Consider the following 26,807-nt stretch of genomic DNA (forward strand, 5'->3'; position numbering starts at 1 on the left):
ACCGATGAAGGCCACGATTAAGGAGGTGACCTGGTTTTGGAGGGAGAGGAGAATTGTCAGAGGTGATAGCCCTGTGGAAGGTACTTGAGGTGAGTAGCCAAGAGTGAACAAGGGAGAGAGGAGGATGAGGGGGCATTCTGGGCAGAGAGAACATGTGCAGAGGCCTGTGGCAAGAGAAGATAAGACATATTTAAGGAACTGAAAGGAGAATCAAGGGCAAACCAGAGAGGGAGACAGAGGGTGGGAGATGAAGCTAGAGAGGGATAGGTCCTGTCTGTACAGCACCTTATTCACACCAGAGATTTTGTTTTTTATCCCAAGAGCATGGAAAGGGGCTGAAGGGTATAATGTAAGGTAAGTGACATGCTCAGAATTGCTTTTGGAGATTAGTCTGGTTCAAGTGTGAAAATGGGTTGAGGGATTAAATAGATACAGGGAGACTGGTTGAGAGGCTACACAGTAACGAATTGAGTTGCTTCAGCTAGGTAGTGACTGTAGAAATGGAGGGGGATGGATGAGTCCAAAATATCGAGGGATAAAGTTGACAAAACGTGGTCAGTGAGTGAGATGACCCCTAATGCTAGACTCCTGATATTGGCACCTGGAGTGATATTGGTGCTGTCTCGGAGACTGAATCTTGGAAGATTACGAAGTTTGGGGGAAGAAATCTTGTGTTTCATTTTGGACACTTTTGTAGAGACAGCCATTCTCTCTTCCTGGTGTTCCCACCTTTACTCGTGGAATAGGCACCCCCACACTTTCAGAAGAGTCAGGAAGAGAAGCTTCCACCTTTTTTGCCTCCTCCCTCGTAAGGATGGAAAGTGACCTATTTGTCACTGAGATTACAATGACCAGGTGTGACCATGCCGCCTTCTCTTTCTCGTTGGACTCTGCCTGTCTACAGGAATGGTGTGTTCTGCTGCTTCCTCTTTCATGTGGAAAGCACATGGGGAAGGGTCCACCTGCTTCTAGAGGGTATCTGGAGGCCAGACCTTTTTTGCTTCCACTATTGTGACTCAGTGGGTGTAAAGATGTGATTCTTCAGAATTGTATTTGCTCAGCTGACCCAAATGCTCCGCTGGGTGGATCAGCCCGAGGACTTGAGTTGGGATAAGTTTCAGGAAGGATTGTGGCTACATATCCCAGCAGAATTCCCAATCCAGATTCACCAGTGCTAAAGTTGCTGTTTTTGTTTGCACCTATATGATTCACATGTCTTTCTTTCGGTTGGTTCAGAATGGAAGAAAGTGACTTGACTTGTTGCCTTAGAAACATCTAACAGATCTGAAGCTTGGAGAAGATGTCTGGGCCAGGGAGATAAATGTGAGCCAAGAGATCAGAATGGAGCAGAGAAGAGGCCTTTTGTCTGAGCCTTGAGGAACTCCAACATTTAAAGGCTGAAAAAGAGGATGATTTTGCAAAGCAGACAAAACAGGAAGAATTGGAGGAAAGTCGGGGGAAGGTGTAGCCCAGAAGCCTGTAGAAGATAGTGTTTCAAGAAGGAGGGAATGCATACCTGTTATTTTTAGCAAAGGGAGGCCATTGGTGACCTTAGCAAGCCATGTTTGGGGAATGGTGGGGGCTGTATAAGCCAGATTGCAGTGGAGGAAGAGAGAGTGGGAGGTGGAACAGAGGTAGCTGGTATAGACAACTCTTTTGAGAAGTTTGTGGGAGGTATAGGCGTAGACACCTGTCATTCCTTTTGGTTGCCCAGCAACTGCTTTACCTCCCTATGTTTGGGGAACTCCCTACCTATGAATATTACTAAGAAGCAGAGGCTACCTCCCACTAGCATGAGGAAGGTGCCAGATACTTGTCTTCCCAGTTGGCCTTGAGCTGGGATGAGCACAGGACAGGGCTTGTCAATCAGAAGCATCCCTTGAATCAGGAGTTAGTGAAGGACAGAGGAAGGACATGGAAGAATGTTTCTTGAGAGCAATGGTGCTTGTAAAAGGAAGAGTCTAGGAATGGGTGTGTAGGTGGGCTCCCCATGGCACCGAAAGAAAGAGCAGTGGTGGTGGTTATAGAAGCAGACCGAAACTAGTCTCTCCATCTTACTGGCAATTTTGTAAGCCAATCAAATATCTATGTGCCTCTATCTATCTATCTATCTATCTATCTATCTATCTATCTATCTATCTATCTATCTATCTATCTATCTATCCATCCATCCATCTATCTATCTATCTCTATCTTTCTATTCATCTACATATATGTGACTTTAAAAATCAACTTAGGTATAGTTTAGGTACTCAAAATGAACTGGTGGTATAGTTCAATGAGTTTTGAAAAATGTATATGCACATGTAACCACTGTTCTAATCAAGATATAACACACATTAATCATCCCCCCAAGTTTCCTCGTGTCCTTTGTCGTCAGTTGCCCCACCACCTCTGGTCTCAAGGAACCACTTGCTTTTATATCTATAGATTAATTTTACCTCTTCTTGAATTTTATATAAATTCCATCAATATTTTTGTGTCTGAATTTTTGTTTTCTTCCACTTAATATTTTTCACATTCATCCATGTTGGTGAGTATTTATCAGTAGTCCATTCCTTTTTGCTGCTGAGTAGTGCTCTACTCTACTTGATATACCACCATGTATTCATCTCCTCACCTCTCGCTGAATATGCAAGTTGTGTTCAGTTTGGGCCTACTGTGACTGAGGCTACTATGAACAGTTGTGTACATGTCTTTTTGTGGACACGTGTTTCAATGTCCATTTTATCAGTTCCATTTTCTAAGAAAATCAGCGATCGCTGGTTTCTGTTACTTATAGCTAAGAAATCTGATGACAACAGAAAGGGAGAAGGGAACTTAGCTGGCAGCTGAAAGGGGATGTCGTGTCAATGAGAGGATTCTATTTTTAAGATGCAAAAGATTTAAACGTACTTAAATATTGGTGCTTCATGAGAGGGAACTATTGAGAGAAAAGAAATGTGAATTTCTGTGAAGGTGGGAGGGGAGAGGCTCTGAAGTCCAGGTGCAAGCACGGCTTGGAAGGGGGGCGAGGCAGAGCCTCAAGTGAAGCAAGTGGGAACAAGGCTAGGGTGGGGTGTGTGGGGGGGTGAGTATGGCAGCTGGAAGCTGAGGGAGCTCTCATGTGAGGGCTTCGCACAGGGCCAGAAAGAAAGTTCTTTACTTCAGATTCCAGCCATATCCTGAGGAGCGTGTGTTACCTACCTGTGGGTCCCACCAAGGACTGACACAGCATGCCTCTGACATCTGACCAATGGGTCAGTCCATGAGTGAAGGCCTGGGGACGAGGCCTCCAAATTGCCTATAATTATACAATCTCATTAAAATATGTACCCGTAATATCACTGCAAACAGAACTTTTCAACATTCACGCCACAAATAGTTTCTGAGCCAGACAGTGGAGATGGAGCAGTCAGTGAATGTGCAGAGAAGGCATGAGCCACAAGGAGCTTAGGTTCCAGGTCTCGTGGAGTTGGTGATTGGTCCCCAGGCACAGAATATCAGGGAGTAAATTGTGATATGAAGAACACTACTGTAAGTTAAGGGATACAGGAGTCATGGGGCAATATTTTATACGGGATGGCCAGGGAAGGCCTCTAAGAAGGTGACATTTAAGGAGAGGTGTAAAGAAGGTGAGAGGAAATCAGCCAAATCTAGGGGAAGAGCATTCTGCGAAGAAGGAACAGAATGTGCGAAGTCCTAACACTTAAAGATGCTAGGGTTATCCAAGGAATGATAAGGAGACCAAAATGGTTGGCATAGAGTAAGCAAGGAGAAGAGGTAATGATGTCAGAGCGGCTCCGGGATCAGAGAGGGCCTGATGGGCCAAGGTCAGCAATGGTGATTTCCTTCTAAGTCTGTTGCGAAAGCACTCGGGGTTCTGAGCAGGGGCCTGCCACCATCTGATCTACATTAAAAAGGATCACATGATGTTATGGATTACAGGCTGGGGGTGGTAGTGATAGGGAAACCAGTTGGGAGGCTGGAGAGATGAGGGTGGTCCAGCCCAGGGTAGTGGCAGTGGAGGTGAGAGTGGTCCATTTCTGTCTATACCCTGAGGGTACAAGTAACAGGATAGGAAGGATGTAGGAGATGAGGAGAACGATCAAGACTGACTTCACAGTGTCTGCTCTGAGGGACCAGGTTTTGAATATGGTCACTTGGAAATACTTTCTGACACCCAAGTGCAGAGGTCCTGGTAGTGGCTGGATGTCAGAGCAGAAGCTGGGCTGGTGTGTAGCTTTGGGACTCATCACAGAGTATTTAAAATTGTGCCACTGGCTGAGGTCACCAAGGGAGTGAGTATGAAGAAGAGGACTGAGAGAGCCATTTGAAAAAACAGAATCCAGGGCAGCCAGATGGCTCAGTTGGTTAGAGCACGAGCTCTGAACAACAGGGTCGCCGGTTTGATTCCCATATGGGCCCGTGAGCTGCACCCTCCACAACTAGGTTGAAGGACAATGACTTGGAGCTGATGGACCCTGGAAAAAAAACACACTGTTCTCCAATATTCCCAATAATAATAATAATAATAAAAAGAATCTGGCTCCCTATAAATGTGATTACATACGTCAGACTGACACGAGCTGGATGAGGGCAGGTAGTGTAGTGTGATGGCGGTCTCAGGAGAAGGAGGATTCTGCGGGGGAATCCCAGAGGCTTCTCTGAAATATGGAGTTAGGCTGGGTGCTGGGAGTGACTAGATCAGTACAGGGCAGAGTTCTAGGCTCCAAAAGACAGGCGCTGGGGCTGGGCCAGCCTATGGCTTAGAGTAGTTGAAAAAGAGAGTTGGAGTCACGTGGGCCTTAATTCTCATTCTTGCGTTCACTTCCTAGCTGTGAGGTCCAGGGAAAAACGTTCCTCATCCTCCCAAACCTTAGTGTCTGGGTCTATAAAACAGGGCCAGTAACACTGACTTCTCAGGCTATTGTGGAGCGTGTGAGAGAATTGCGTCATTTTCCTAAATGAGGGAGCTGGGAGAGTAGGTGTCGATGAATGGTTGATACTGGACTTTCCCATGTGATGACTTGGTTTTCTCTGGACTCCAGAATATGGATGTTGCTGATGGTGTATCCAGTTCAGTCATAGCCACACAACTAAGTCTGCAGGCATACTCGTATATATGACTTGGACTTTCCGTTTGGGCGTGTTGGAGTCATAGCCTAGAATGAAAATGACACAGTTTACTATACAGTTAATGCAATCATAATTGGATCGAATGGTTCTGAAGTGCCATATCAGTGACTTCTGAGATGGGTCCCCCATGCTCCTTACAAATGCACTGGTAAGAACTACTAAGGGTAGAATACCCGTGGTGGTCTGATTTGGATTCTTTTTCACCTCGTCCTGCCTGATGCTGCTTGTGTGGCCATCTGCACTGGCCTGGTTTCTGATTGATCTAGTTGGATTCAGTGGGGTACAAAGAAGACAGAACTTTTCTTCCCCCCCCCCAACCCCTACCTTCCACTGGCTATGGTGCCTCTCCATCCCTGGATGATGGCTTATGATCCAATGGCTTTCCCTGTCACTATCAGGGAGTCAAAGAATCTCCTTCTCCTGTATTAAAATCTCTCATCTGATCAAAATCAATCTAAATTTCTCATTAAATTCAAAGTGTTTGTTCCCCCATCCCAGCTCAGGGTAAGCCCTAGAACCTCTTCCCTTTGCTGGAGGCTGCTACTGGCTCCTGCAAGGCTGGCTGGGGAGGTGAGATGAAGGAAAATAGGACATCAGTGCTTTCAGTGTGGCAGGTGTCCAAATGCTGGCTCTTTCTCCGGTTAGGAACTTATGTGGGTTTTTTTCCCCCCAGAGCCACCAAGTTCCTCCCTGATGTGGCAAAGCCATCTAGAAAACGCAGCTAGCATCTTCTAACTCCCTCACAGCTCCTGCTCTGCTTGTCCACTCCTCATTGACGTCCCCCTACCTCCTCACCCCCACCCCCACCCCCGAGGATCCTCTGACCTCAGTCTTCCCTACAGGTTTGTTGGTTGGGGGGGGGCGGTATATGGGGTGCTGAGCCAGTTTTGCTCTCCCTCAGCAAGTCCTGCAGGGGTGGTCTGGCTTCCTTCTGAATTAGGACACGTTGTTTTTAGCTTTGGAGCCTCAGCTATGACTTGCAGACACCAGGAAAAGTTCCAAGTAACATAGTGTTATACTTTAGTTCCTTTGTCTCAAATGTTTAGCTTTTATCTTAAGTATAGAAAAGTGGCTAAGTGTGCAGGTTCTGGAGTTGAACATTGGCTAGTGACCATGGGCAAATCATCTAATTTCTCGGAATCTCAGTTTCCTCAACGTAAAGCAGGGACAATGGTCTTTACTCTCAAGGATGTTGTAAAGATTGAGTTGTTCTTTATATGCCTGATGGCATACAGCAAGTTCTCAATAAATGGGAGCAATTATATGTGCGTTCATAAGGAGTCTTCACTTCCTCCAACCCAAACTGGATATCTGTTCTTCTCGCTAATCCAGGTGTGGCTTCCTCCTGACATTTGTCTGGCCTACAGGGCTTTCTTTCATAATAATGCTTAGCATATCTTGAGCGTCATTTATCTTATTCACACCTCACAACAATCCTGCAGGATAGATATATATAATAATGATAGTATTATCATTCCCATTTACAGTAATAAAACTGAGACTCAGAGAGGTTGAGTCCTTTGCACAGGGTCAAATGGCTTGTAAATAGCAGAACTTGGATTTGAACCCCAGTCTATCTGGTTCCAAACCAGATGTTTTACCACTCATTTTACTCTCCTGACCTGCTCTTTGTCCTGTCTCCTTGTTCCTGCTGCCAACAGTTCCTCTGCCCTCTATGGGCATAATAGGGCAACCCTTTGAGTGAAGTCACTTCCTGTTTGGTGGGAACGCTGGAAGTGGATCCCCCACTGCTCAGCAGAATAACACTTCCTGTGTTGTGTAATAACTAAACCCCATGGCAGCTGCTTCGAGGTAATATGGACTCCATCCACTTTCTGTCTACTATTATTTAAGCCGAATAAAGTTGCATTTTCATGAAAAGCATCCAGTTAGCATTTGTTCAGCATCTACCTGGTGTCCAACACTGGACTAGTCCTGAAGTGGAAGATGTTTTCTGATCTTAAGCCTCAAATCTATATCGAGAAGTGAGATATGTAGAAGAAAATGCCAGCAATGCCAATATGTACTCGGATGTGGTAGCCACTGGTGAAGGGGCACTGGGAGTTCGTACCTCAGGATCTCAGAGGCAAGAGCAATGTGATGGCTGGGAGGTGTAAAGCCTGGCAGAGAAAGTAACAGAAGGTTGCCTGGAAAATCTAGGGCTGGTGCTGAGACTTGACAGCAAGGTAGAATCGGGATAGGTGAAGGTGAAGAAGACAATGTTTGGTGTGTTTTCAGCAAAGAGTGAGCAGGTGCCCAGAGAGGCAGGAACCCAGCATGGGTGCAGGAATGTGTTCTTCCAAAGAGCCTCTCTTTTACAACCTTGAGTCTCTTGGCTCCCCCCTTGGGGGATTTTTATGACCCCATCCATCTGTTTGCAGTCAGCCTCAGGTTTGCTTTGAAATTCAAAAGCTGAAAGGGAAATGCTATATTGGAGCCAGAGCAGCAGGCTGGGCAGCTGTCTCGGAGAAGGAGGGAGCAGCCTCTTGGAGCATAAACCGCAGCAGGCAAGCACCTCTTCTCATTGGCCAGAGTCCCTGTGAAGCATGGGACCAGGAATGCTTCAAGGGATGGTGAATGATTAGTTCCCTGGAGGAAATTCTAACATGGGTCTGAGCTGGCAACCAGCAGGTGGCCCACAAGGGTGCTGAGGTCCAGTGTGGAGATTTAGGGGTCCTTCAGCCAGGGCTTCGTGCCCGATCCGGACCTGTCCCGCCTGTGTTTGTTGCTCTTTCCTGCTCTGGCAGACGCGCCCAGGCCCGCTGTGAGAGTTGGCTCAGCCCTCCATGCCTCCTGAATTCCCTGGCTCAGCTACCACCCCCTGCATTCCTTAGGAGCCTCAGTGTCCCAGAGAGACAAGATTTTTTCCATCTTCTTGAATAAAAGACTTTTAGTGACAGTCATTGATCAATTCCAAAATCCACAGTCTGGATTTCCAAGTCCTGCTCCAGACTACTTTCTTCCCTCAGCCCCATGTCCCCTAAGACCGCTTTCTAGCTAATGTCCTTTGCCTGGCCCCAGATGCCTCCTCTAGCACGTCGTTCCGTGCCCTCCCTCTCTGACGTTTACATTACCGCTGGAGGTGCGTACCCACCTTTTTGGGGAACTCTTCCTGGTGGCTCCCATCCTGTCTACATCCCACACTCCCATGCTGGTTCCCCCTGCCTCCCGTTCCAAACCACCCCCTGAGCCTGTTGTCCACTTCACAACCAAACATGTACCCTGGGTAAATCTTTGGACCTTTGTTTAAAGATAAGCTCTGCTCGAATGTGTTTGGAACACTTCTAACGTGGAGCTGGAGCTTTTCCCCATGTCCTGGAGAAGTCAAATGGCCCCTTTATAAAAGACAGTCAAGCTGCTGGGCTCAATGTCGCAGCAATTTAATGAGCTTTAGCATTTAACGTGAGCTCACTTTTTAGAGGGGATATTTGCAAAGCTTGGGAGCTGAGTTAAGAGGGTGGAGGGTAGAGAAAGATCTTGATATTCCAGCCTGTCAATGCTAGAACACTCTTTAAAGCTCATCTGCTCTAACTCCCACATTTTTTTTTTTCACCTGGGGAAACTGACCCTCAGAAAGGAGCTGTCATTGGCCTAGCGTTAGTCATGAAGTCAGTGGCAAAGCAGGACTGGAACCCAGTTTGGGGCTTGAATTAGCCATAATCCTGCACTTACAGGGCTTGGTGTCCCTGAGTGAAAGTTGGGGGATTGCAAAAACTCTAGGCACATGCTTCTTCCTCTTCCAACAACCATAATAATGGCACTGGTGTAGCCATTACAGATATGAAGCACTTCTGATCAGTTGTCTCAGTCAACTGCCAGGACACCCCACAGAGAAAGTTATCCTGGTCTCCATTTCCTAGAGGAGGCAGATAAGACTGAGGGGTCAGGGACATGCCCGAGGAAAGAGAAGCAGTAAGTACTGGGCCCAGTCCTGTAGGTCTGCGTATGTCACACGACCGCCCTAACCCTCAAAAGCTGCTAGTACTCTCTTTCAGGAAACCACGCAGAAAAGGCTGGGATAGAAAATAGGACAAAAGGATTTTCTCTCCAGATCCTAAGGACTATTCATTTCTCATATGTAGTTGAGAGAAACATGTAGAGCAGAGGCTTTCAACCCTTTCAGGTCCAACGTCCCATTTTATTACACATATTTTATAATGCCACTTTCTACACTGAAATTAAATTTATGGGTAGTATAACACACTTATACATATGATTGAAAAAATTAATTTTATGCTCTAACTATAAGGAAAAAGAAATCAAGGAAAAGAGTTGATGATAAAACAAGTGGGGGCGGCCAGATGGCTCAGCTGGTTAGAGCGCGAGTTCTGAACAACAGAGTTGCCGGTTCGATTCCCACAATGGTCATTGAGCAGCGTCCTCCACAACTAGATTGAAGACAATGAGCTGCTGCTGAGCTTCCAGAGGGGCGGCCGGATGGCTCAGTTGGTTAGAGCCTGAGCTCTCAACAACAAGGTTGCAGGTTCAATTCCCACGTGGGATTGTTGGCTGCGCCCCCTGCAACTAAGATTGAAAACGGTGACTGGACTTGGAGCTGAGCTGCGCCCTCCACAACTAGATTGAAGGGCAACAACTTGGAGCTGGTGGGTCCTGGAGAAACACACTGTTCCCCAATATACCCCAATAAAAAAACAGACAAAAAACAATATGTAGTTTGGTATGTCAATGCTTGGGCATAATAATAATGCAGTAGTCAAAAGCGAATGCAATAGTGAAAATACAGAGGGTACAACAGGTGTGTTCCTCTGATGTCTTAAATGTATAAGCAGTGTTGTCTGTTTCAGAAGTGGTGAACAACTCTTGGTAAAGTTCAACATTGGTAAAGTTCAACGTAGAACAAAGCACAGTCTTCTCTCAATGCATTCCTGTAAGATGCATTGAAACTTTCCAAAAACAAACAAACAGCAAACAAAAACTCCCCACAACAAAAACAAAGCAAAATGAAAAAATCTTTGTGTTTACATAAAATGGTTCTAGGCTCAGATAATTACAAATGTTTTTTTCTCCCCTGATGAATGTCTGGCAAGACATGCAAAAATTGTGCAGGACGGGGGTATAATTCTTTGTGTGGGACTCGTTATATTCCTGACCCACGATCACAACCCCCTTCCAACAAATGTGTGAAAGCTAACTCCCTCTCCCACCCCAGATTTCCAAAACACCAGTGGGTGATGATACTATCGCTGTTGAAAAACATGGATTCAGAGGTTTTCTCTTAGACTGGGTCACAGCAGTGAGAGCACCAAGTCCTAACCACTTCACCACCAGGGAGGCATTAGAGATTTTCTCTTAGAAACCATGCATACAAGATAGAAGACTCAGACCTGTGTTGTACCCAGAGGTTTGCATTTCTTCTGGTTTTGCTTTTGATAAACAACATGTAATACTAATCTTGGACAGTGCTTACTCTTCAGACATAAAGTTAATGAATTAGATATTAGTCACATCATCCTTCATTTTAAAACCTCTGTTCACCGAGGAGATGCAAAGATGAGTAAGACCTGGTCTCTACACAGGCTTTGCTTTTTTTATTTTTAAGGATGATAAGACATACCCCCTTATATTTCTAATTACTGTGTATGAATTTGAAAATTGGACAGTAAAGAAGGCTGATAGGGAAAAAAAAGTGGATTTATTTGAAATATGGAGTTGGAGGAGAGTTCTGCAGGTACCCTGGACCCCCAGAAAAATGAATCAGTGTATTCTAGAGCAAATGAAACCTGACGCATCACTGAAGGCAAAAATGACAAAACTGAAGGTGTCCTATTTTGGGCACATTGTGAGAAGGCAGGGTTCTTTGGAAAAGACAATAATGCTGGAAAAAACAGAAGGCAGCAGCAAAAGAGGAAGACCAAATATGAGATGGATAGACTCCATCAAGAAGCCATAACCGTGAGTCTCCAGGAGCTGAGCAGGGCTGTTGAGGACAGGACATTGTGGACGTCACTCATTCATAGGGTCGCCAGGAGTCGGAGCTGGCTCAGTGGCCTGCAACGCACACAAGACATAAGGAAACTATACTGTAAGGTTGTAGAAATGTGAAGCATGGCCTGGGACTTCAGAAGAGGTGTAAAGTATGAGGCTGGAGGACCAGGGCGATTTCTACAAGGAGGAAGAATTAAAACTCGGCCTCAGAGAACAGGAAGACAATTTTCAAAACAGGGAGAATGGGTGATTAGCTGTGCAGGGCACAGTGGAGGCTGAGAGCTGGAGTAAGTAAATTGGTGGGGGTGGGGTCTGTTTAGGAAACCTGAGTAGTTCTTTGTGGCTGGAGCATGGGTTTGGGGGACTGAAGGGGACCCATGGCTGGGAGATTGGCTGGGCAAACTGCAGAGAACCAGGGCAATAGGATTAATGGGAAAGGAAGGTGTGGGGACAGAGCCCCAAAAAGCAGTTTCCAGGCTCTCGGCCTCACATAGAAAGGTGCTGGCTCAGGTAGTAAATGGCCATCGACTGATCAAATGGCCATCAGCTGTGGCTAGTTGGCCGTCAGCTGTAACCAGTGAGCCATTAGCCATGAATATAACTGCCGTGACTGGGCTAGCAGAGGAAGAGAGAAGGGGGGAGCTAGCAAGAAGATGGTGGCTGAGTCTGCACGCGGCACAGTGAGGGTTGAGAATTGTGTTGCTCCTGGTTCCTGTGTTTCCAACCCAGCCGCCAGTGAGAGTATAGTGGTGTGACTCCCTACCTATGGCTCCGTGGGTGTTCCTTTTTGGCCTCACCATGTCCTGCGTTCTTATGTGGGGAGTGGGAGCTAAGACCCTGCAGGCCGCCCCGCACGACACTTGGCGTAGTCGGCAGGATCCCCTGCACTACACATGGCGCAGCGAGCAGGGTATGGTGCCGGCCAAAGCTCCCCGAAGGACAGTGGAGCAGTTTGTGCGTGAGTCTGAGGAAGACCAGGAGGAGCAGCTGCCTGAGAGCTGGAACCCTGTGGAGGGGTGGGAAGACATCCACTGTTCCCCAACCAGCAGAGGCCGGAGAAGGCGAAGGTTGTTGCGGCCCCGTGGGCTGGGAAGTGCTTGCTGGGGCAGCCCGGATGCAGGACTTGTAGTCCCAAAAGAAAAGGCTTGCTGAGTCCTTTGGGAGATGAGGGTGAGGTCAAGGTCGTCCCTCACCCCCAGGACAGCCCTGGTGAATGACTATGGACTATGGGGAATTGCCTTCCATCCCTAATTTAATGGACAGCTTGACTGTTTGGGAACATACCACCATGTAGTGGAACTGGGGGATGTTTGCTTTTGTGTCTTGACCGGCCACCATTGAGAATATGTAAGCACCTTGACTGTGAGTCGCTATAGTTCCAGTACGGTGCCCTGAGAGGCCCTGGCTGTGTCCAGGAAGCCGGGCTGTGCCCAGAGAGAGTGGCGGTGCCCTGAGAGGCCCTGGCTGTGTCCAGGAAGCCGGGCTGTGCCCAGAGAGAGTGGCGGTGCCCTGAGAGGCCCTGGCTGTGTCCAGGAAGCCGGGCTGTGCCCAGAGAGAGTGGCGGTACCCTAAGAAGCCCAGGAAGTCTGGCTGTGCCCAGGAGTACTGGTGGTGCCCTGAGAAACCCTGGCTGTGCCCGGGTAGACTAGTGGTACCCTAAGAAGTCCAGGAAGTCTGGCTGTGCCCAGGAGTACTGGTGGTGCCCTGAGAAACCCTGGCTGTGCCCGGGGAGACTAGTGGTACCCTAAGAAGTCCAGGAAGTCTGTCAGTGCCCAGAAGTACTGGTGGTGCCCTGAGAGACCCTGGCTGTGACCAGAGAGCTTGGCTGTGTCCAGGAAATAGCATTCACCTCCAGGTTCCTCGCACAGGGCCCCTCGCGGAAGACACTTGTCGCGTAGATTGTGAGGCGAGAGCCTGTAGGGGTGGAGTGTGGGGACAGAGCCCCAAAAAGCAGTTTCCAGGCTCTCGGCCTCACATAGAAAGGTGCTGGCTCAGGTAGTAAATGGCCATCGACTGCTCAAATGGCCATCAGCTGTGGCTAGTTGGCCGTCAGCTGTAACCAGTGAGCCATTAGCCATGAATATAACTGCCATGACTGGGCTAGCAGAGGAAGAGAGAAGGGGGGAGCTAGCAAGAAGATGGTGGCTGAGCCTGCACGCGGCGCAGTGAGGGTTGAGAATTGTGTGGCTCCTGTTTCCTGTGTCTCCGACCCAGATGCCAGCGAGAGTATAGTGGTGTGACTCCCCTACCTATGGCTCCGTGGGTGTTCCTTTTTGGCCTCACCATGTCCTGCATTCTTGTGTGGGGAGCGGGACCAGAGACCCCGCCTGACACCCTGCATGACACTTGGCGTAGTCGGCAGGATCCCCTGCACTACAGAAGGAAAGAAGGGAGGGAGGGAGGAAGCAAATGTGTGTTCCACATCAACTCTAACTCCTGGAGGAAGGCCCTGGGCCCCTCTGAGAACTGTCACATATTGTGTTGCTGCTGCTTGGTCCTGCCTCCCCCACTGCAGGTCCTGGGAGAGCAGGGAGGACATAGTTCTAAGCGCAGGGCACAGTCATTCCTTGTTGAATGAATGACTTTTTAAAAATAAATAGACACATGCCCAGTTCTGAGCATAGGGCCTGGCCCCGCAGGCTCAGGTTTGGGGAGGGGAAGGTTTGGGAAGCTGAGGTGAACTGGACTCTTTGGCCCAATGCCCTGTACTCAGATGAGCCACAGGGCACTGAGGACAGAAGAGGCCCCTGCGAGTCCAGAAACCTGGGCTCTGCCTCTGCCCTGCACGTGCCAAGGTGCCTTGGGCCAGTTTACCCTTGGGGCACCCTACCTGTTCCATGAGGGGCTGAGCCCAAAGGCAAGTCAGGTCCTCTCCAGCTCCCACATTCAAGTCTTTTCTCCTTCAGGTCACCTGTTTGGAGCTCTAGGTCACAGCCCAAAGCACTGCCCCCTGGTGGCAGCTGGCAGATGGCACGCTCCTGCTGAGGTGGAGGTGGTGGGAGGAGGCTTCTGGTGTCTGTGCGGAGTCTGGCTCACGTAGGGCTCCAGGGGTAGTGAGGCGGGGGACTTTGCAGTCAGTTTTCAAGGCCTTCCCAGTGGTGCTGCCCATGCCCTCCCACTCTCAACCATCATAAGAGGACAATCCCTGGGACCACGTGACTTCATTGTGTTGCTGGGACCAGGCACTGCAAGAGGTGCAGGGAGGCGGGGCTCAGTAAATACCCGCCCCCTTCATCATCTTCATCACTATCTCATTAAAACCTTATTGCCACCTGTACCAGAAGTATTTTCATTATCCCCATTATAGAGATGAGGAAAATGAGGCTGAGAGAGGGAAGGGACTATTTGGGGACAAGACTAGGGCCAGCTCCCAGGCCCCCTGACCACCAGCCTGTGACCTTGGTTGAGCCTGGAGACCCTTTGTGGGGGGTGAGGTGAAGGGTGAAAGGCTGCTGTGAATTTCAGGAGCGAGGCAGGCCTTGGACATGATTTGTGTTTTCAAGTTTCGTTGGAAGGAGGAGACTGCTTGCTCCCAGAAGCTGTCCGTAGAGGCTCACGTCTTGGTCCCTAGTCCCAGGCCCAGCCTGCTCTGTGAACCCACACCGGGGCCTTCTGGCTCTCGACAGACCCTGCTGTGTTCCAATTCCACTTGGTCCTGTCCCTCCATCTTGACCCTTCTCGTCTGTGCTTTACTTTCTCTGCACCCAAGTGTCTTCCAAGTAGTCTTTTTTATTCTCCTTTTTATCTCTCTCCAGTACTATCTACCATGTTTCCTCGAAAATAAGACCTAGATGGACAATCAGCTCTAATGCATCTTTTGGAGCAAAAATTAATGAGACCTGGTATTATATATTATTATATTATATTATATTATATTATATTATATTATTATATTATATTAAGACCTAGTCTTACATTACAGTAAAATAAGACCGGGTCTCATATTAATTTTTGCTCCAAAAGATGCATTAGAGCTGATTGTCCGGCTAGGTCTTATTTTCAGGGAAACACGGTATCTTTCCCTCCTTTGTCTTTGTCTCTGTTGATCCCTCTCTCTTTCTCTGGATCTCCACTCCATCTTTCTGTGTGTTTTCTTTCTCTTCCACCTAGCTCCTCCTGCAGTCCTCTCCTCAGCCCATGTGTTAAGGTCCTGCTCAGCCCCTCCCACCCTTCCAGAGTCTCAGGGAAAAGGAGGTGGTGAGAATTAGGAAGCTACCTTCTGGGGAGTCTGGGAGTTTCCAATCCTTGCCTAGGGGCTTGTGTCTTCAGGTTGGAAATTTTATCATTCCCTTTTTGTGACTGATTAGGGAGGAAAAACTGGAAAATACTAAAAAAGAAAACACAGGAACTGTTTAGCAAGCCCAGAACTGACATAAAACAGGGTTTTATGAATATTTTCTGAAAATAATTTCTTTTTATGATGCTGTAACAGTGGCCAGCCTAGTCTGGCTGACTTGTTGGCTGGGGTGAGCAGCAACTGGAGGCCCCCCACCCTTGCCCCACCCAGCCGGGCCCAGCCTGAATCTGGCCGCTCCCTCAGCTAGGCCAGGGTGTTTTCTCTGCTGTGGCCGCCCTAGAAGGTGGTGATGAGGTGGGAGGGCTTCCTGCAGACTCAGTGAGCTCTGGGACTCCTGCAGCCCTTAGCTCATGGAAGCCCAAGGCTGGCAGGTCCAAGCTTGTTATCTCTGTCCACTGGCAGCTCAGCTGTGGCCAGGGCATTCCTGGTCCAACATACCTGATAAGGATCATCCTGGACACCCAGCTCTGTGGCTGGGGTGCAGGCCCTCTGAGAGTTCGTGATCCCCCGGGACTTACACTGCTGTGATCTTGGCACCCAGCTCCCTGTCATTGAACTCGACACCTCTGCTTCACCCCATGTCAATTTGCCCATGTAAATCAGCCTTTTCCGTGGTTGTCCCCTGTCCCAAATCTTCACAAGCAGTGGAGATTTACTGGCAATTGGCAGAGCGAATGGAGTTAGGCCTCTCATGGCAGCCAGGAAAATGACTACTGTCTGTATGTTTTCTCCCCATGAAGCAGGCGTTGTTCCCACCTCCCTCAGTTTCTTTCTATCTTCCTAGCTCCTCTTCTTTTGTTCTTTCTTTCTCTTGCCCTCTTTTTCAGGAGCAAAATGACAAAATTCCTCCCCTTAGTCATACCGTGTATCTGCCCTCCACGTCCTCTGTCGTGGGAGAAGGTAGGTTTTCTTCCTACCCAAGCCCCCATGGAGACTGTCTTCTACACAAAGACGCTGCTCTTTTTCAAAGGAATTTTAGTGAATACAATTTGCTCCACCTCTTTTTATGCAAATAAGGAGGCTGAGGTCCAGAGAGGGGCAGAGCTTGCCCCAGGTCACATAGTAGGTCACTACAGACCTGGGGCTGGAGCTCAGGATCTGTTGTCCTCATCACAGGGGGCCATCTGCTGCCAGACACTGATGGTTCCTCCGAAGGGTTGAACTGTAGAGCCCTAAATGTTCAGGGGTGACTGGGAGGGGCCTCAGAGCACATAGAAAGATGGAGAGGGACTGAGGGCAGAGCCATGAGAGATCAACTGAGAGCAAGAGCGAGAGCGAGAGAGAGAGCGAGGGAGAAGGAGATGGAGATGGCCAGCCAGCCAGCCTCTGCCCAGGGGAGGGTATCCTTTCTCCAAGGAGAGTTCCCCGTCACACACCTCTCATGTTGGAGAACTCCGTGTCTCCTCAGCAGCATGTCCTGGTACCGGGAAGCTCTTTTCCACCTCCCTGTAGATTCCTCCATGGGCCTCGCTCCGAGCCCTGGAGCTATACAGAGAAGCTTCCTGTCGGAGGTGGCCCCACGGAGATTTGGAGCTGAGATGGGTCCCCTGAATCTAATGGTCTAATAATGTCAGGTGGGGCATCTGGATTCTCCTGAGAATAGCACTTCCGCAGGAACCAACTCAGAACTCGGGGTAGGAGGCGTGGGCTGGGGCTCCCAGGTTAGAAGGTGCAGACACTCGAGTACGTTAGGCACAGAGGTGAAAAGACTTGTGTTTCCCCTCTTGCCACCTGTTGCCTATGGACAGCAGTGTGTCATGGGCTCTGAGGAGTCCCTGGCCCCTCAGCCCCCCATCCCATCGTGTCTGAGACCCCATTCCTAGGCCACAACTTCTTCTCCAGAGGGCACTTGAACTGAGGACTATGTACCCCAGAGAAGGACGAGGCCTCACGCTCCCACTGAGCTTCCAGGAGGGTGGATGACAGGAGCCTCCTTTCCTGAGAGCAGCTGGTGTTTGAGGGACAGAGGACCGGGGTCATGGGGCCACAGCAGGCGCACTCACACCGCGGATGTCAGCCTGAAGCCCGTTCTGGCCGGGCGTCCCAGCGGCTCCATCTAGTCAGTGGGTAGGACAAAGGTTTGGGCAGGCCCAGGACACGGGAAAGGCTCACTGCACTGGGCCTCAGATGGGTCCTGACCTCACCTACCTGGCCTGTGAACGCCCCCTTGCCCACCTCACAGGCCACGGCCCACACATAACATCACAGCAGAGCCGAGTTACAGTTAAGAAAACACTTGTAGGTCTGGAGCTTGCTCAGTTAGAGTCACTCTTGGCTTCAGCCTTTATAAGTTACTTAACCTCCCTGTCTCTCAGTTCATGTGTAAAATAGAGGTAGAAAGAGCTGGTGTGAGAAGGAAACAAGACTCATGCATGCTCAGAACATTGTCTGGTACATAATAAATGCTCAATAAATGTTAGCTTCCAGTTGCATCACTCCCTTTGTCTGAAGGGTGGGCTCACCACCTGCAGCCCCATCACTCTTGGTAGGAGCCGGCTAGCACTCACTAACCACAGCCAGCGACTTGTCTCTGGTGAAGGCTCTGGGCTTTCAGAACACAGGGATCTTTCCCACTCCCAACTTCTCAGTGACCTGCCCCGTCTCTCCCCAAGTGCTATGAAGGGTAACCCTCACTGGGCTTCTCAGAGATGCTGGTGGCCCCCTCACTAGTATTTTAAAAGAAGGGGGGATATGTGGTCACTTTTGTGGTTTATAGAGCTCATTTAGACTGCAAAGAGGAGAGGGGACACAGCTGTACGTGGCAGCGGTTCAGAGGAAGGTGAAGAGGTCTGGGCTGGGCTGGAGCTGTGGGGATGCGGACAGGTGGAAGGATGAATAAGGAAAAGCAGTGGGTCTTGGGGCGTGAGGGAGAAAGAGAAAGGGAGGGTGAAACCCCAGGTTTTAGGTTTGTTGCTCAAGTGAGCAACTCCTACCTACGGCTGTGGGCAGCTCATTCTGGCTGGAGAGGGCTCTCCGGACCCCACTCAGCATGAGGCCTCTCGAGCCTCGCCCAAACCACCCTCCCAGAACCTGCCCGAGTGTTTGCATGGAAAATGGGCCTGCCCCAGTTTCTCTCCATCACTGCCTCAGGTCTTGGCCGTCCCAACAAAGGCAATTTTCCCAAACGTTCTCTGGCAGGATGAGGGGAGCCGTCAGCACACAGAGACGCCATCCTAGTGAATTCATAATGTCTTTTATTAATATATTATGCTACAAAAATATTTTTGGCAAAATAACATTAATAGCATCTTTCTTTGTCTTCTATTATATTCTTAAAGAACTCTTCATGATAATTCACAGAGGTGAGGGAAGAGGTGATTGAAAGAACAGCATTACGAATACCTTTCAAATACATTAAGTTCTGACGTTTGTGTCACACAGTGAGAGTCAGGTCAGGACCTTCTGCAATCTCTCTGAGGCCCAGGAGTGGGGCAGAGGCTCTGGCTTCCCTTATTCTGGGCTAGAATCTCCCTTGGCCAAGAGTCAGCCCCTGCTGCTCCAGCCACTATGGACCCAAGGTGTCTGAGAGCCTCACTGGAAACTTCTTAGTCTCAGGTCCCATTCAAAACCCACTTCCCCCTAATGGGACTTGGGATGGAAGGGCACGTCAAGGTGTGCTACTCTGTCTCTTTTCCTGCCCGCCACATGCTTCCAATCCCACAGCAGCCCGTGGGTCCCAGGAGGAAAGCTGGATACTGAGCCTGGGGAGGGGTGGGGTCTCATCTTCATGGAGCCCCACGATTGCACACGACATTCACCCATTCCCCCCAGAACAGCCCAGGCAGGAAACAAGGTCTCCTTTTGACAGATGAGGAAATGGAGGCTCAGGGGCTTGCCCAAGGTCACCTAGCAAAGTGAAGGAACCGCCAGAGTATTTCTGGCGAGGAAGAGCCACAGTCCAGGGAAGGATGGGAAGGAGGGCGGTGAGGGTGGGCTGGTGCTCCCAGGAAGGGCCAGGTAGGGCTCAGCCCTTTCTCATGACTCCTCACTTCCTTCCCCCACGTCGAGAGACAAGGAGCTCCGAGCTGGGACCAGGGGCCTGGGTGCTAGTCCAGCCCTCCCCCAAGGCCCAGAAGTCTCCCTGCCCCAGAGTGGCTGGCAAGCCTGCCAATTCATGTCTGGCCCAGCTGGGCTGCTGAAGAATAGGGAGGTGTAAGCCTGGACTGATTCCTGAACCTTATTGGTTTAGACAGCCAGCCTGGGTGATATTTTTGGCTGCTTTGATGAATTTTTGGAGAAATAACAATGTTCAAAGAACCTGAGCATTACAGAGCCAAGAGGGACTCTCAGTGTCATGTACCCCAGTCCTTTGCCAAGACAGCAACTCTCCACCATATCTCCGGCCAGTGGGCTTACTGCCCCTACTCACACACCTCTCCTGACAGGAAACTCACCACCTGAGGGGGCACCTGTCCATCCTCGAACAACTCGGGCTTTGTAGAGACTATGCCACTAGCAGAACTAATGCCTGACTCTTTCCTTTCCTTCCTTCATTCCTTTCTTTCTCCTTCTCTCTCCATACATCTACTGAGTGCCATCTTTGTGTCAGATGAGGATGCAAAGATGAATTCACATGACCCTTGCCACCGAGGAGCTCACAGTCCAATAGAGGAGCAGATACACAATTAGACAGTCTCAACACTGATCAGTGGGTGTTGTGATAGATGTTAAGAAAGCACAAAGTAATCTTAGAGGGCTTCTTGGAGGAGGTACCATCTGAGTTGATCCTCAAAGGATGAGCAGTTAAGAATAAAAGAAGGGAGTTTCTAGGCCTAGGAAATGGCATGTATGAAACATCCTGCCTATTCTAGAAATGACAAATATGATTCAGTCTGGCCAGGCACAGAATGGGAAAGATGAGAGATGTGGCTGGCAAGGTCAGCAGGGCCAGATCATGGAGCATCTAGAATTCTAGGCCGAAGACTTTGGATCTTATCCCATGGTCACTGAAACATCACCAGCTCTAATTCTGTTCTCTGCCACACAGGATGCCATCAAAGCTGCAATTCCCAGGTAGAACTCCTCTTGTCCTTCGTGGTGTTTTCCATAAGCTTTCTTTTTGGTGGAGGACCTTTCCTTGGGATCTGTTGTGACAATGGTACCAGGCTGGAGACTGGGCAGGTGCGACCAGGGTCTTCAGCCTGTAGGTTTGCCCGAGTCTGGCTGAGGCCAGGAAGTATGATAGGTGACAGAGCACTCAGTGTGAGGGAAATTTTCTAATAGCCTTTCAGTGCAAAGGCAAACGTGACCGTCAGCAATTGTTTGCTTCCTAGATTCCAGATTTTTGAGCCTCAGAGCTGGGGGGAACCTCAGTGGACCTCTGCAGCTTCTTGCAATCTGACTCATACCTCTTCACTGTCCCTGCCTCCACCTGGCTGCTGGTGTGTCAGAGCAGCCTGGAGGAAGACTAACAGTCATAGCTGTGCTGACCGGCCCCAGAAAGCTCCTTAGTCATTCAGTCAGGTCTCCTGAGACGGGACCTGGGGCCGTCACTAATGTGCCGCCTAACCTCATTCAGGTCACTTAACCTGCGGTCTTAGTCCATTCATCTTCTCTGCCTGCTTCAAGGTCAAACGTGAACGACCGAAGAAATGTACGTGACACTCTCAGAACAAGGGCATCAGAACGTGCTACACAAAATGCCAGTGGTGGTGGATAGGTCATTTCCAAGCGTGTGAGTGGCTGCTCTCCAGCCTCGGATGAGAGAATTCATGTACCCCAGCCATGCCGATTTCCGTATATGTGCCTTGGGTCTTCTGGGACATAAGTCAGCAAGTTCAGTTCATTTCAAACCCTGGCCCGTGGGTGGTCCTCAGGGATCAGTGAATTTAGGCTGCAGATGTCTGACCCACATTGGCTCTGACTGTCCCATCAGCACATGTCCACCTAATCAGTTGGCCCGTCCATCTTTCTTTAAACGCTTGAGTGCTTGGTGAGAGAGAGCTTGGAATCCTCCAATGTGCCCAGAGGAGGGAAGTGGGTAAGACTGGGGCTCAATCTGCCTGGTTGGGGCCTGGAGAGGATAACCTCTAAGTTGCTTCTAGGAACACAGGACTTCACGGCTTGCCCATCTCGATGAGGAGTTCCTCTAGGTTAGGAAAGGTGGCTCAATTTGGGCCCAACATGGAGCCTGGCACTGCGTGTGCTCGATAATCGCACACAGCGTTAATTTACCTCTTTGGCTCTGTGCCTGGCACAGATCTGGGCACGCAGTCAGGTGCCTGGGCTGTTTACCCAACTGCTTCATCTTTAATTAACCTCAAGTTCCATCTCACTACATCGCATGCCACACTCTGCCCCGAACAGAGGGAAATCTGGTCTGTGCGTTTCTAATTCCTTTACACTTATCTCATCCAAATTGCTCTGCAAGATGTGTTTGATGTCCCCCAGGCCTTCTGAGCCTGCTTTATAAGTCAGCTAAGCCCCTTCCCGCTCAGAAATAGGAAGTCACATTTCTGCCAAGGATAAAATGACTCCAGCTCTGGCTGAGGTCAAGTTCAGTTTACAGCATGGTGCCCACGGGCTGGCTGGACCCTCAGGGCTCCTGCCGGGTCTCAAGCTCAAACACATCCATCCGGGGCTGAGCTGAAAAGACTCCAGCTGCCTGCCAAGATGCCTGTGGGACCTCTGGCCATCCAATGAGCTGTCCTGAATTCTATGATCTCAGAAGAGAGATAGCTGCCTACCAGGGTACAATGGCACTAGAGTTAATCGGTCACTACCAGGCCTGCCAGGGAAACCCATGGTACAGTGACGCTGGAAAGAACTGGTCTGGGAGTCAGCAGACACCCAGCTGTACAGCGTTGGGGAAATGCCTCCCCTCTTTGGGCCTTATGAGCCTAATAACTCTTATGGTTATTATTTTCTGTCAAATGAGGGGTTCTTTCTGCTCTCAGGTTCCAGGACTCTATTATTGATGAGCCACCAGCCCAGTGAGAGTTCACGGCTGACAGGCAGTCAAATTGGGTCCTCTGCCTTCTCAGTCACCACCTTGGGGGCAGAGGAACTAGGTTAGTCTCTCTGAGCCTACCTGCCCCCATATGGCTGTCTGCCTCCCCAGGTCCCCCACAGTTATCCCTCACTTCCTAGTCTCTGATTTGGCAGGAGAGCCTCTTATTAGCTCCAAGATAAGGCAAGCTGGGGCATGGAACACACAGCACTCACAAAGAGCTCTTTGGCCAGAGTGACCAACTTAAGTAACTGTGGCCAAACAGTCTCTTTGGCGGTAGTAAGAAGCTTGTGCTGGCCCACTTAGGTGAGACCCGCCTCCCTTGGAGCTTCCCTGTGCAGAGAGAACGTGGCAGAATATGGTCCAGGAGACAAGCATTGATACTGAATCACATTGATCTGGGGCCACGTCCTGGCTGGGTGACCTTGAACAAGTCCCTTTACCTCCTTAGGGGTCTCAGTTTCCTCATCTGTGAAATGAGGATAATTGCATCTCACAGAACTGGTGTGAGGATCAGTGATAAAGTGAGTGTGCAAAGTGCCTGCCACACTGCAGGCTTAGGACAAACGGTGGCTCTCGTTATGATTATTATTAATACGTGACTCCTAGGGCCCGTATCCCTAAAATTGACCTTCTGTACTCACTCCCGTCTTCCGGCCCAGCTCATTCCTTTGGCATTGCCTTCAGTAGCCTCTCCTACAACTAAAGCTGGATTAATGCTATCAGAACAGAGAGAGGTCTGGATTCACATCCTGGATCTCCCACTTGCTTGTGATCTTGGACAACCACCTTCCTCTCTTTGGATCTCAGTTTAACCATCGGTCACATGGGGCTGGGGGACCACCTCCCTCAGCACCAACGTCCCACCCCAGTGCTTTGGTCGAAACACTTACCAAGAGCTCTGGAGGTCCATTCACAGACACCCAGGGTTTTCAAAATAGCAGCATTCTCTTTCCGAAAGTATCTTCCCTGCCCTAGGATGCATCCAGGGGAGGGAAGGACCGTCAGCGTTCACATCTCTGGCTCCCAAATCTAGCTTCACAAAAGCCTGTCTTTCTGCCCCTCCCTCTGAGGTCCCCAAAGTGGGAGAAGCCAAACCCGGACCCTGGAGGCTTCCGTTGATCCAGGAGCAAGCCAGTTCAAAGCCACGGTTCGCATGAGGTCGCGGATGTCCTGACAGCCTGGGTTGGCATGGGGGCTAATTAAGGGGTTATTAACATAGGCCACATAAAAATAGTTTTATCGGTAGAATAAATACATTTTTCTTTTTTAATATGGACACATATATTACAAAAGAGCCCCATAGCACTATGGGAAATTAAGATCCTTCTACAAAAAAGAAGACATAACTCGGGTACAATAAAGCTCTAGTGTTCTAACGGATCCCGTCTGGACTGCCCGTGAGGTGGTAGCGGGGGCAGTGAGGTGTGGCCGCAGACCCTCCTATAGTTTCTCTGGCTTCTCTGCACGGGGCAGTCAAGGTCATGAGGGCCCAAGGGTGTGCAGAAGAAAGGGGGCTGCAATGCTGGCAGCGATGGCGGGTAGGAGGCCCAGGGCGGGCTGTGAGCGGGCAGGCACTGAACTGCTGGCTGGCCCTGGCTCTTCCTGCTGCTGGAGCTGGTCGGAGAGCTGGAAGGGGGGCCTGGCAGTCCCGGAGCTATGCGTGGGCTGGAGGGGCAGCGGGGGCGGCGAGGCAGTGGTGCTGGAAGGAGAAAACACATGAAGCTGAGTGACCGCTCATAGCCCCATCCTGCGCTGTGGCCTTAGGGTTCAGACCTGACTTTATTAGATTTATTTTTTTTCTCATAAAATGGAGAAGAAAACAAGGGGCTCTGACAGGGAAAGTGAGCAGCCCAGAGCTCCACAGCCAGCTGGCTGAGCTCCTGAGGACACACTCACCCTGCTATGCCAAGCGCAGGGGTGGGCGAGGCACCGGAGGCCATAGGCCTCAAGCGGCACCACTTGAGAGAACTGGGTCCTAGGCAGAAATAATTAAAGAGGGTTCAATCTGGGGTCACAGTGGGGCCGGCAGCCTCCACACCCACGTACACAGGTGTCCTGGCCCTTCTGCTGCCCTCCTCGCCTCATATAAACAGAAAACAAAAAACACACAAGCCCCTCCCATCTCATTGTCCCAGCTACCATTTGTTGAGAGTATCTTTGGTCCTCAAAGCAAATCTTCACAGTGGCAGTCCTTACACCCTTTCACCAGATGATAAAACTGAGGCTCAGAGAGGTTACATGGTGACCAGGTCACAGAGGAAGTGGAGGTGGCACCTCCATGGGCAGGAGCCCTGGGGTTGGTCTCCTTTTGCATAACCACAGGGAGTTTTAGTGCAAGGTGCAGGTCTTTGTGCACTTATAAAAATAGAATCCAGTTTTGGAGGTAATGGGTAAGGATCTTGGCTCAAGAAAGCATATGTGAAAGAAAGGGAGGGAGAGAGACAGAGAGAAAGAGTGAGACAGAGAGAAAGAAAAAGAAATTAAGTGCAGAAGGAATTGGCAGGCTGAGGCTAGCACTTCGTGGCTTGGGAAACGGAGCGTAGGACAGGGGCCAGGCAGGGTGCAGGACCAGGTCACCAGCTCAAGTCCTGGAAAGAAAGATAGGAAATGATGAACAAAGAGAGGGGCAGGGACTAAGGAAGGGAGGGGACAGTGATAGAGACCAGAAAGAGAGGCCACAAGGGTTAAGATGGCCAAGGTGCTGGTTTAAAGAAAGGGGCTGGGCTTCGGAAGCTATGGGCCAGGTGCCCTGTGCAGCCCCAGGCGGTGGGAGGCAGATGGACACACAGACAGAGGACCCAACAAGCCCCATCACACCAGAGGGGTGGGGGACACAGAGCGTCTCTGATTCAGTGCAGGGGCAGGAAGGCTTCCCAGAAGAGGTGACACCACAGTCAACTGTGAAGGCCGCGGGTCTAGCTTGCACATGGCTGAGGCTGCTCCCAGCAGGCTGGAGAAGTATTTACAGAATTGGGCCCTGGACCAGCTCTTGGCAAAGCACTTCACGTGCACTAACCTCTAATCCTCAGCACAACACTATGAGGCAGATAGGACTATCATCCCCCGTTTTAATTTTGAAGAAACAGAGGCACAAAGGGGTTAAGTCACTTGCTTCAGGACACCTGGCAGGGGGCACACAGTAGGTGTTCACCAGCAGCTGGTGAATGGACAGGTAGATTGCCCCTCTCCGATGTCTGCACTGTGGGCGGCTTCCTCCATGTAGGGACACAACTCCGATTTCCAGGGCTTACCCTCCTTCCCCGACAAGCTGCTCACTTCCTGGGTCATTGGGGAGTCCCCTGCCCCACCCTGGCCTGAGTTTCCATGTTCTGGGCACAAGGTCCCAGCAATTGACTATAACCACCAGGGTGAGTTCTGTCACCATCACTGCAATAGCCCGGCCCCATTCCCATCCTGGCTGGATGCCTCTTATACAGGCTAGTTCAGTCTCGGCCTGGGAGATGGGTGAGCAGGGGAGCCTGGGGTCATCAAGCACAACCCTGCCTCCATGTGGGCTGGGACCTCTGCTCTGGGAGTAGGGGTCCAGATGCCCGGAGTCATGGAAGGGTGCCCACTCCCTGCCCGGTCTCTCCCTCTCTACTCCTGGTCATATTCTGACCACAAGAACCTGCCAAGTCCTTGTATGAGGTTCTTCTGAACCAGGAGTCTGTGCTCCTGTCTTTAAAAACTCCCAGAGGACCTATCAAGAGAGAAGGGAGCAACTCTTATCATGCACAGGGGACAGAAGGAAGATGTTCTTCAATACAGAGTGTGCATTTGGAAAGGGAGGTCAGGGGGCAGATCAGGTGGCTTTGAATACCCCTTACCACCCACAAAATCTGGCCTATTCTGCCTCCCATCCCATGCTTCAGGCCTCCGGATACCTGTTGTGGTCCTTGTGCAGCTGACTTCACCTTTGCTGGCTTTCCCAGCACACACCACCCTCTCCAGTCACATCTAATGTCCTCTGGCCAGTTTCCTACTCACCTTTGAATGCTGATTCAATGTCCTCTCGCCTAGAGGCCTCTTTGACCTCTGTCCCCCAGTGCCACCTGGGAGACTTCAGGCTCCCATAAAACACTGTACATTTCTCTCGGATCGTATTGTGTCTATTTGTGCACACAGGCATCTATTTGTGCACACGAAGTTTGGATGGGTTTCTGTGAAGTGCTTACAATGATGCCAAGCACCGCAGAAGCGCTACATGATGTTGGCTACTTTTAGCATCATAATTAATATGTTTGCATCTGTGTCTCCCACGAATAACATCCTCCATTTATGCAGTGCTTCTTATGGGCAGGCAGACACTGTGCTTGATGCTCTATATGTGCCATCTATTATTATTCCCATTTCCAAGATGAGGAAACCGAGCCTGAAGGAGACGAGTACACAGGTGTGCCTGGGCAGTCTGGCTCCCCAGTTCGACCTGTCTTTGGGTGCCCTACTAACTGCACAAATGAGGACACAATGGTGAAGCATGCTGCTTTCTGCTGA

General features: G+C 50.0%; 1 protein-coding gene across 3 annotated transcripts in view; it reads right to left on the minus strand.

Moving 5' to 3' along the window:
- Positions 1 to 5,049: 5,049 nt before the first annotated feature.
- TRABD2B (TraB domain containing 2B) overlaps positions 5,050 to 26,807 on the minus strand; it is a 228,622-nt gene continuing 206,864 nt past the window's right edge. Inside the window, exon 7 of one of the 3 annotated variants that reach the window (XM_033115446.1) lies at positions 5,050 to 5,144. In XM_033115446.1, the coding sequence (XP_032971337.1) occupies positions 5,138 to 5,144 (7 nt within the window). In that variant the 3' untranslated portion in view covers positions 5,050 to 5,137. Of the gene's footprint in view, positions 5,145 to 11,013; positions 11,128 to 23,713; positions 24,013 to 26,807 lie in introns of those variants that run through there. The other 2 variants (XM_033115445.1, XM_033115444.1) reach the window with 2 other exon arrangements.

The sequence above is a fragment of the Rhinolophus ferrumequinum genome, chromosome 9, assembly GCF_004115265.2.
Source record: "Rhinolophus ferrumequinum isolate MPI-CBG mRhiFer1 chromosome 9, mRhiFer1_v1.p, whole genome shotgun sequence".
In the NCBI taxonomy this organism is placed as follows: domain Eukaryota; kingdom Metazoa; phylum Chordata; class Mammalia; order Chiroptera; family Rhinolophidae; genus Rhinolophus; species Rhinolophus ferrumequinum.